Source organism: Quercus lobata, chromosome 7 (assembly GCF_001633185.2).
Source record: "Quercus lobata isolate SW786 chromosome 7, ValleyOak3.0 Primary Assembly, whole genome shotgun sequence".
NCBI classification, from domain to species: Eukaryota; Viridiplantae; Streptophyta; class Magnoliopsida; order Fagales; family Fagaceae; genus Quercus; species Quercus lobata.
Window position 1 is genome coordinate 39,475,153 of NC_044910.1, and position 10,987 is coordinate 39,486,139.

At 33.3% G+C, this 10,987-nt stretch overlaps 2 protein-coding genes across 2 annotated transcripts; both read left to right on the plus strand.

Moving 5' to 3' along the window:
- Positions 1-447: 447 nt before the first annotated feature.
- On the plus strand, positions 448-4,610 carry LOC115954145 (uridine nucleosidase 1). Its single transcript, XM_031072047.1, has 9 exons — positions 448-839; positions 1,910-2,025; positions 2,136-2,195; positions 2,489-2,671; positions 2,769-2,873; positions 3,562-3,658; positions 3,754-3,861; positions 3,976-4,111; positions 4,205-4,610. The coding sequence occupies exons 1-9, from the start codon at positions 707-709 to the stop codon at positions 4,311-4,313; spliced, it is 1,047 nt and encodes a 348-aa protein (XP_030927907.1). The 5' UTR covers positions 448-706; the 3' UTR covers positions 4,314-4,610.
- Positions 4,611-7,948: 3,338 nt separating this feature from the next.
- On the plus strand, positions 7,949-9,278 carry LOC115953797. Its single transcript, XM_031071594.1, has 2 exons — positions 7,949-8,373; positions 9,011-9,278. Exons 1-2 carry the CDS (start codon positions 8,069-8,071, stop codon positions 9,063-9,065), a joined length of 360 nt encoding a protein of 119 aa, XP_030927454.1. The 5' UTR covers positions 7,949-8,068; the 3' UTR covers positions 9,066-9,278.
- Positions 9,279-10,987: the final 1,709 nt, after the last annotated feature.

Below are 10,987 nucleotides of genomic sequence, written 5' to 3' on the forward strand. Positions count from 1 at the left end.
ATCTATTATTTAACCATTAGAGACTTTATTAGTTGAGCTAACTGAAACCCGTTTAGTCGGATAGAATTTGAACCTCATGATGATTCCGGCATTTTATGTTTTTTTCTTTTTGGGGGCAAAAAACCAAAACGGAAGTTCATGCTTTTGCAAAGTTATCGTCACGGTAGAATCGAATCACCCCCTCTCTCATTAAAACTGTAACAAAATAAGTTAGAACTTATAAAAGGCTGCACATCATCATCAAACACATCAGCAATCAACCAACCCCCCCTTATTAAATGATATCGCAGAGGAAATCCCGAAAACAAGAAGAAGGTACAAGACTCTCAGATACCATTGGAATATGCCACACGGCATCCAACCATTGGTCCAAGATTCAATACCCTTCTCTCTCCTCTATTACCTACCTAACCCCCAAACCAAAAGCAACCGTAATTTTTTTTTCCAGAACACGTAATCGATAGATCGATAGCGACTCCCTTATAAACCTTTCCAGCGTCAGCCAGCACCGTTCTTTTTCGTATTTGACAAATTTGTGTATGTATGTATGTATGTGCTTGTGTTTTGTATACACACGCATGTACATACATACATACATGAATGTATAAACCCTCCATATAAATATATCAGTCGCCTTCTCTTTCAGTTATTATAAACTTTTTTGTTTCGTTTCAAAGGTCTGGTCTTTTCAATTATTATACTAAGAATGGATTACGCTATGACAAATGGTGATGGAGAGGGTGTGGCGATTGTGGAGAACGCACAAACCGACGCCGTTTTGGGTTTTCACGCCAAATCTCACCGCGACAAGCTCCTTATCGACACTGACCCCGGCATCGGTGAGTTTTTTTTTTTTTTTTTTATCCCTACATTTTCTCGGCATCCAAACAGAGGTTTTTGTAATAATAGTTAATTAAAAATGAGAGAGATTTAATCTATGATGATGAAATGTGAGAGTGCGTGGTGGAATTTAGTTGTTGTTTGTTATGTTCAAATGTGTGCTTTGTTAATTTTTTAATCTATGTTTTCAGCGACTTTGACTAGGATATGAGCGGAACTAAGGGATTTCTGAGAGAAAAATAAACAAAGACTTTTTTTTTCTTTTTTCTTTTTTTGACTTAGTCATCTGCTTGGTTGCTGAGAAAACTTGGAGAGAAATTTTGATTTAGTTACAATTCCAAAACAGTGGGTTAAAATGTCCATTTTCAAAATCTTTAGATTTGTATGTCTTTTAGATTTGTAGTTGTTAGTAATATATTGTTGATGTTGAGTGAAAGAGATACATAAAGTCACAGATGCGATTACTTAACCATGGTGATCCTCTATGAAATTTATTTCATTTATTTTGTCTTTAATTTGTAAATGTTTGTCACTTCAGTCTGTGATTTTGAATGGAATGTAAGGGCACTTTTTATTTTCATAAAAAAAATCATTTTGAGACTAAGACTTGGTTGTTGTTGTAAAGCTTTACCTTTTCTTGAAATTAATTGGGAACACAATACCAAGCTTTCATTCTTTAGGTTCCATTGAGATAACCAAGTCTGTTAGAAAATTGAGTTTCATTAAATCAATCAGGGCCTTAAAATATTATTATTGTATCCCTTCAGTTGAATATTGGAGTGATTATCTCTTTACAGTCAAAATTCAAACTTTTTCTCAACAGTACCAAATACTAGCATTGATTGGAAGGATTGCTGACTTTGACATTTCAAGGGGAAAAAATAAAGTGGGTTGAGGATTTAGAAAATATGTTTGTGGAGAAGGAAATTCCAGATAGCTTTTTTTTTTTCTTAAGGTTGAATGGTTCTCAAGAAATACTTTAGGTGTTTTATTTAGTGGTGCATTATGATGTGTTTCTTTTCTATCACTGCAATGTCTAAAATGTGAATGAATTTTCATTAATGACTAGATGATGCCATGGCAATTTTCATGGCGTTTCAATCTCCGGAGTTGGAAATATTGGGCTTGACAACAGTATTTGGTAATACTTCTACAGAAGTTGCCACTCAAAATGCTTTGCGTCTGGTATGTAATCAGTTGATTTTTATTTTCTAATGTATGATGTGTTTCAGATGTAATTTTTTTTTGGGAATATGTACACAATCAATTAGTGTTTTTAATTTGCAAAAGGATAGTGTGAGATCGCAGGCTGTTCAGGTATTCCAGTGGCTGAGGGCAGTGCCGGGCCTCTAAAGGTATCTGTTTTAATATGTCATCGTTATCTTAACCTGCATGTTTGTGTTCACGTATGTTAGATTGTAACGAAGTTGTACTTTGGCCCATTTGGTTTTCTTAATCTTTTTTGAAATTGCCTCTATTGTGTTGCACATTGTGCTGTATCCTTGTCTACTTTTGAAATTGAAATTTCCAGTCTTTCACGCGCCCCCCCCCCCCCCCCCCCCCCTTTTTCAGTTGTGTAACTAGGCTCTGTTATATGCTTTCTTTTTACTTTTTTTGGTATATTAATTATGCTTTATCCTGGAAAAAGGGAGGAATACCGCGTGTTGCTGACTTTATCCACGGTTCTGATGGGTTGGGGAACACAGATCTACCTCCTGCAAAAGCAAAGAAATCTGAGAAGAGTGCTTCTGAATTTCTAGTTGAAAAGGTCTCTGAATATCCTGGTGAAGTATCTATACTTGCACTTGGACCCCTGACCAACTTAGCTTTGGTAAGTTGCAGTATTCCTTGTCTGCATTTGAACTTCATAACTGAGAAATTTTAATTTGCAGCCATTATGGTTAAGCTGATCTAACTATCTTGATCAGGCAATCAAAAGGGACTCTTCCTTTGCGAGAAAGGTAAAGAGACTGGTCATACTCGGTGGTGCTTTCTTTGCATTGGGAAACGTAAATCCTGCTGCCGAAGCAAATGTAAGTGCTAGCTTTTCTTACATTTCCTGTTTCTCATAGAAAACAAGCCTAGCCAGGAGAGTTAATTCCCTGTGACGTTTTGTAAGTTTTATGAGCTTATAAGTTAATAAAGCTTTAACTTAAGCTCCTGTTTGGATGGAAATCTTCCTGATTCAAAAATTCATGTTTCAATTGGTGATCTCCTTAAGTAATATAATTAATTTTAAACCCCACTTGATGTTGGCAGTGTTCATAAATTTTTCTCTAAAACTTGTCCTGTTTCATGTGGAAACATTTTCCCCCCTAATAAATCATACAGGAACTTGTTTTCACCATTTCCCAGCAGGAATATTTGGGTAAGGCCAAGGTTGAAAAAATAAAAATAAAAATTGGAGCAGTTGACAAACTTATTTTTCCCCCTACTTTTGTATACATAAATAGTTTTGCTTAGTATCAACTGAAGAACTTATATAACCATAATTATCTGCTTTAAAACACTGTTGTATAATTTCTAATCTGTAAAAAAGGTCTTTTATTTCCTCAGATAAAACTATTGTGAATTAGAAAGTTCCACCATCGTTTTTTTTTTTTTTTTTTGGTAACTAAAATGTTGAACTCTAGTTGTTAGTGGTAAAGTAAGAAAACTGTTTAGCTTCCATTTTTAAATTCATGTAAACCGTGTATGAAGACACTATTTCCTGACTGGTAGATCTATGGAGATCCAGAAGCAGCTGATGTTGTGTTCACCTCTGGGGCAAATATTGCTGTTGTTGGAATAAACGTTACAACCCAAGTGATGTTTACAGGTATCTTTGCTCCCTAAACCAGCTTTTCCTGTGTGACTTTCTGTGATTGGTGAAACAATATCCTTCTTACAGTTGCCACTGCTTTATGGCTTCAGATGATGACCTTCTTGAATTGAGGCAATCCAAGGGCAAGCACAGTAAAATCATAAGTGATATGTGCAAATTTTACAGAGATTGGCATGTGAAATCTGATGGTGTCCATGGTAATTGTTGTTTATATTTCCACTATTTGACCGTTCTGTTTTATAATTTTTTTTTATCGTCTCCAGTGAAATGTTCCATGTATTCCATCCGAATGACCCTAAGTTTGCTTTCAGGGGTTTTCCTCCATGACCCTGTCAGTTTTGTAGCACTAGTCCGTCCTGATCTATTTACTTTCAAGAAGGGAGTTGTGAGGGTTGAGACGCAGGGTATCTGTGCAGGCCACACGCTTTTGGACCAAGGGCTAAAAAAGTATGTTCAGACTACTCTTTCTGGAGAAATTTAACCTCTTGGATTGTTATTTTTACATTTTTCATTGATATTGGTGCTTTTAATTTGACACAGATGGAATTCAAGCAACCCATGGACAGAATGTTCTCCTGTTTCAGTTGCATGGACTGTTAATGTGAAGGGAGTGCTCGATTATATCAGAAAATTGTTGATGAAACCATGAAACCATGAAACCATGGAATATGCACTCCACTTCCAGCAAGCTGTTAAAGATTGAAAATGAAGTTTGGTGTTCCATTTATTTCCTTTGAGAATCAGTGCATTCCTTCTTCTCTCTTTCTAATGAGAGCCCAATTTTTTGGTGTGAAGGGCGCTTATTGATCTCACATTGGTGAACTCTTGAGCTAATATATTTGAATTTGTAAAATACTTGACTATGGTCAATGAAAATGTGAACATGGAGTAGGTAATTCCTAGTTCATGATGCATCTCTCTTCATATAATAATGATTTTTAATTTTCTCAGTGATTTTTTAAATTCTTGATGTCACCACCAAAAATGGGAAACGGTATTCCACTCAAACCTGATACTAGAAAAGTAGGTGAGAGGAGAGGAGACTAGAAAAGGGAAGTAGATGCACATTCCTGTTTCTAAAATCAAACACCAAGAGAGGGGTGTAGATGCTCCTCTCTTTATTTGGTTGTACGGTAAAAAGGAAAGGAAAGAAAAAAAAAATTGAAAGTGTAGAGGAAAAGAAATTAATAAAGAAATTGACAATTATATCACAAATTTATTGAACTCTATAGAAAAAGAAAAAATAAAAGGAATTATATAAAAATTCATTAAACTTAATCTCTTGTCCTTATCCACCAACAGAGGAAAAAAAAAAGAAGAAAAAAAGAGAAAGAGAAAAGAAAAAGAGTGGATTGACGAGCCTTGTAGCTTAATAGAAATTTTTAAATGTTTTTAACAAAAAACTTTTAGTGTTCAAATTTTCTATCTCTCATAATAATTATTGAATTATTAAAATAAAAAATGATTTGACTCTTCCAATTTTTTTCAAATCCTTTCTCCTCCTAATTTACATAAGAACAAGAGAAAATTTAAATTCTCTCTTTTATATCTTTCCACTCTCCTTCAATCCAAACATGGTAACAACTTATTTGAGAGAAGGCAAGGAATGATATTGAATAGATTTTTAAGGAATCCTTTATATTCTCCCTTACTTTTAAGTTCTTTTTTTTAGAAGAAAAAAAAAAACATTGTGTAGGGGTGAGGGCCCAAATCTGTATATTGGGCCTTGGGCCTTAGTTAAGAACGTTAGTTGGTCCAAGAGCTGATAAACAGTAGTGAGGGTGTCGATCTTAAAATCCCATGAGTAAGATTCAAACAGAAAGACTGGGGAAGGTGGTCTGAGGAGGAGCATCCCTTCGGGTGAACGAAGCACAGATCAAATGCGTATTCTATTACTCAAAGTGACCTTCCAGGAAACTCCACTGAGAAGAACGTGCATTATAAACATACTAGAAGAATGAGGGTTAGGAAATATCTAAGAAAAAGTTGCTGTCTCCGTATTAAAAACCTTACAGCTAACTTTATGGCCGCATTTATGTGGAAAAAACCCCTGAACAGAGCTGTCTTGACTACTACAACTCACAGAAAACTAGAGAGGGTGTTTGATGGGACAAGCACTCAAATAATGGTTCAAATAATCAACAAGTGTAGAATCAAGATAGTCCAAGAGGAACTATATAATAGAGGGGATCCTCCATGGATGATGGGGGAGAAAAAAGAGAGAAAATTACTGGAGCATCAAGAACTAACTTTGTAATCAAATTTGAAAGAAATATATAAGAACAGATCTCTTCGGATGTTGTCTATGACATTTTTCTTCATTATAAACATGTCCATTTATGTCTTCTTGTCATCTAAATTTACTTCTGTGTCTGTTTGATTCATTAGAGCCCAGTTTTCCAACTCATTCTCTACAAATTTATTGTTTTGGGCTTTTTGGGCCTTAGCCCATCTATCTATTAAGCTAGGATTTCAAATCTGGTCTTTACACATTGAATGATAAAATACTAATTCTATATTGATTTTTATTCTTATACTATGAAAAGAGAAATAAAAATGGAATAATAAGATAATAAAAAAAAATATATATATATATATATATATCTTTCCTTTTTAGTCATTATTTTACTCGTAAAGCATATTAGAGAAAATATAAAATACTTATTTCACTTTCATCCCATTAATTTATACTATTTTAATTTCATCATATTTTTAATGAGTTCATAAATAAAATGTAAATAGACTCTAAGGGTGGGCTTAATTTTTTTTATTAACAAAAATTAGAGTAAAGCATAAGTCAAAACAATATGACACCCCCCCCCCCCTTTTTTTTTAAATTTTGTGTGCATTTTGTTTTTCAAGCAATCTCTCTCTCTCTCTCTCTCTCCCTCACATAAAGTGAAAATTAATGCAAGTATTTAGTTTTTTTTTTTTTTTTTAATTTATCATCAATTAAAATACTTAACTGTATTATTTTAATTAAAATTTTAATGATATAATTTGAAATAATTACATAGTATTATGAAGTCATATATATTCATAAAAAAGAAGAAGTCATATATATATATATATATTTTTCCTTCTAAGTTCAAATGAACTTATTCAATAGAAGCAATTTTACATCGCATGTATATGGGTGAAGAGATAAAATGATCGATTACAGTTCTTAAGAATTGTTTGATGCATTACTTCTTTCTCTTATATTTTTATGTGTTTTCTTTTGTGCATATCTTTAAAGTTAGGGATAGCATAATCTAATATTTGGAATTACTGAACAAGGGATTATGTGACCTACGCCAATTTGAATATGGATCCAATAAAATAAACTCAATAAAAAATGGTAATTTTTATTTAGAACACAATTAAAATCCCAATCTTATTTATAAAAATCACGTCCATTATCAGGTTCTAAGTCAAGAAATATATGGGCAACAACACCTACTGAGTTACAACTACAATCATTTGAATAAGTCATCGTGGACAACTTAATTGGGTTGAATTTGAGTCCATCTTCAATATTCTTATGAGGGTAATTTAAGAAATAATGGACGATATGGCAATACTTACTTGAGATGGGGTAGTTAATAGTGTTGCCATTATTACTTGTTGACGTAATAGATTGCGATAAATGCAAAATCACTTTCATATGGAACTATGGTTGATATTATTTTTGTTATACACCAATTACAATTATTTTACAAAAAATATTGTAAAGTTTATTGTAGGACTAGCCATCTTACCCTTTTTGGGAATCAACTTGCTTGTTGCCTGTGTCCATATTCTAGCATAAAATAAAAGAAACATGATGCGTATTGCCTTAACTCTATGTTATTATAATGTCAAATACTCCATCTCCTTAATATTTCACTTCCCTCACCAGCAAATGACATCATTTTGGAATAAGAGCTTATATAACCATATAATTGAGTATATGACTTGTAATGTAATCTTCCCCTATTGACTATTCTTACATATGTCATGTGTATATATATATGCTAATGTTCCTGTATCAACAAATATGCAACTGCAATTATGTTGAAAATAATTATGTTAGAAACATTTGCACAACAAAAGCTACACATAGCATAAAGAATAAGTTAAGTCAAACAAGACCAAATTTCATTTAATAAAGCAGTTAAACCAACTCTTTCTCCTCTCATTTTAGTCTTGCTCCCTGACAATATCACCTACCACACTGAGTGAACCGTTTCAACTCCCGCCAATGATTTGCAAATTTTGCAACCACTCCAACTACCAAAAGAAAGGAACCCCTTCACTAATATACAAGTATAACCCTCTACAAGAAACCAAAAACTTTGTATCACATACCCTTAAAGAAAAGCTTTGCCTAGCCAAAAGAAAAAACCAATCAAATTTACATAATTTTGTGCTACGAAATTGGTCATGGCGTGTGTTTCTTCATCAACTGCCTTGGCTGAGAGGATTTCTGGGTACACTGCTTTGTTCTTGGCAATAATGCTGGTTTTGAGCTGCTGTGAATCGAGTGAAAGTGAGTTTGCTGTTCGGATGGTACAAATGCAATTCAACAAGCCATGCGATGAAATTTATGTGGTTGGTGAAGGAGAGACACTGCACACTATTAGTGAAAAATGTGGGGATCCATATATTGTTGAAGAGAATCCACATATTCATGACCCAGATGATGTTTTCCCTGGCCTGGTTATCAAGATTACTCCTTTCATTGATAGGTAGAGTCATGTTCCTCTAATTTTTGAGCTTTTTTTTTTTTTATTGCTTTTCAAAAGTTTAAGGTTTTGAAATTCATGGGATGGAAAAAAGTGTGAAGTTTTGAGAACAAATTATATTGGGCAGGCCTATCTCTTGTGGTACTAAGTGGTATAATTCATCTCTGAAATATGTACATAATAGATGTAAATATGGGTGGACAATTCTGTATCTTTGTGTTATTCATGGAATCATGATGGAGCACATATAGTGTTTACCTTTTATTATCTGAAAAAAAAAAAAAAAAAAAAAAACAGAGTTACCTACATTTTGTACCTTTGATCCTAGATCATTCAATCTTTGAAATGCAATAATGATATTATGGCAAAAAGAAATGTCTAATGCATATCTCTTATATATAATACACACAATCTCTAAAAACAAGAGAAACTGTGACTTTAAAGTTTGAAATCGTAATTTTAATGTGTAATTGGACATAAGTTGACTTTGTGCCCTAACAAAGATATTTTTATAATTTTTTTTTTCTTTTAAAGAGAGCAACATACTTTTCTAAAAAACAATAAACAAAAAATTAAAATAAATAAATAAATAAAACGCTTGTGTTACAATATTATTTATCAGTTTCATTCTGTGGTCCAGATTATTGGGCTACCAAAGACTGGGCCCACGGTCTTCTAACCTCTTAATACTCTAGGTCCTGGGCCCCAACCCAACTCTGAGCCCCGCGAAATGTGTGGGTACAGTCTAAGCATCATGTCTTCGATCAACTTGCAACTTTGTGGCCCATATTGAACAATACCGAGTCCATGTTTTGTAAATTTCCACAACCGAACTGGACAAGTAGAGAAACCCTCTAAATTATATGTTCTTTTCTTCTTTATATTATTAACATGCATGCTAAATTTCATTCAAATCAAATGTTATTTACTATTCGATCAATAAACTTATTTTTGTGCATAATTTTTTACCACAAAAACTTGAATTTTAAACATGTCATTGATAACATAACTATTGATCTTTTTATCTTCTTGAAATTTTGTAAGTATGGAGAATATAATAACGATATACAATCCAATGATTAGGTTTTCAAAATTTACATTTAATAAAAAGATATAGAAGACATTTGAAGGGTTTCTCTTCAAACTAGTTTGGAGAGAAACATTTTTCCCAAGCCAAAGCCTCATTGAAAAAATTATTATTATTTTTTTTTTGTTGAGAAAAACACACACAAATAAGAGAGAGGTAATGAAGTTTTAACATAAAGACACACCACAAACTTTACTTAAAAACTATGGTAACTTTTAAGGGAGAAGTTAAAAGTATAGTCAAATCCCCAAATGTTTTGGGGTCCATGCACCAAATTTCTATTCCCTATAGCTCATGGAACAATAAATTGGTAGAACTGCTAACCTCCGTATGTATAGTCGAATCTCCAAATGTTTTAGGGTCCATGCACCAAATTTATATTCCCTAGCTCATGGAAAAATAAATTGATATAACTACTAACCCCCATATGTATAGTCAAATCCCTAAATGTTTTAAAGAAAATTGGAAAGTATAACTCTAGGTCTTCCTTCAGATATCAAAAAAGAGCTCCCTATCTTTGCATGTTTGGAAGTTTGGAGGGAGAGGAGAGAGGAGAGAGTGGACGATATTAGGGGTACCGAGGAAGTAGAAGACAGAGGAGGGAAATAGTAATCCATTTTCTTATTTGAATGTTTTAAAAAATAAAATGTGAAAGGAGAGAAGATGATAATACATGATATAAATTGACAATCTTCATACTCGTTTGTTTTATTTAAAGAAATAGATATAAATTGATATCATAAAAGTGAAATTTCAGTTTTTTTTTTTTTTTTTTTAATAATAATCGGAATCTCTCCCCTTTCCTCTCCTTCCAAAATCCATTTGAGGACTTAAAAATAAAGAGTTTGAAGGAGTATCTCAATTCTTATCCCTCCAAAGCCCAAATCCCCTCAAATCCCTCCCCCTTCCCAAAAAAAAAAAAAAGTTAATTAAACACCCCACAACCTCTCCCCTCTACTCTCCTCTCCTCTTCCTCCATCCAAACACACTGTTCATTTGTGTCCATTTAGTTTTCTTTTTCCCTTTCAAGTTAATCTTATTGATACTTTAAAACGATGGTAGATCACTTTTCTTTATAATTAACAGTATACCCAACTTCTATTCCCCAATATTATTGATAAAGTAAAGGTGTGTCCGTTTAGTTTTGTTTTTCCTTTGAAGTTAACCTCATTGATACTCAAAAACGATGGTAGTTCACTTTTCCTAATGATTCACAATATGCCCAACTTCTAATCCTTAATATTATTGATAAAGTAAAAAGTACATTTGACATATTGTACATCCTCATGATTGGAAATTTAAAACAGCAAATAGGATTGGATGTGATATGCCCAACCACCTTGAAGACCCTATTGTATTGTGGACCTGACGTGAAAGAGAACGTTGTTAATGAGAATTTCATTATGCTACAAGTACGGTTCACATTGGTTAGGGGACATTGATCTCCATGAACATGGACACTTACCATTTCTAGCCCACCATCTAGGACAAAGACCGGCTATGGCATTATCTCCATCGACTTGAGCATTT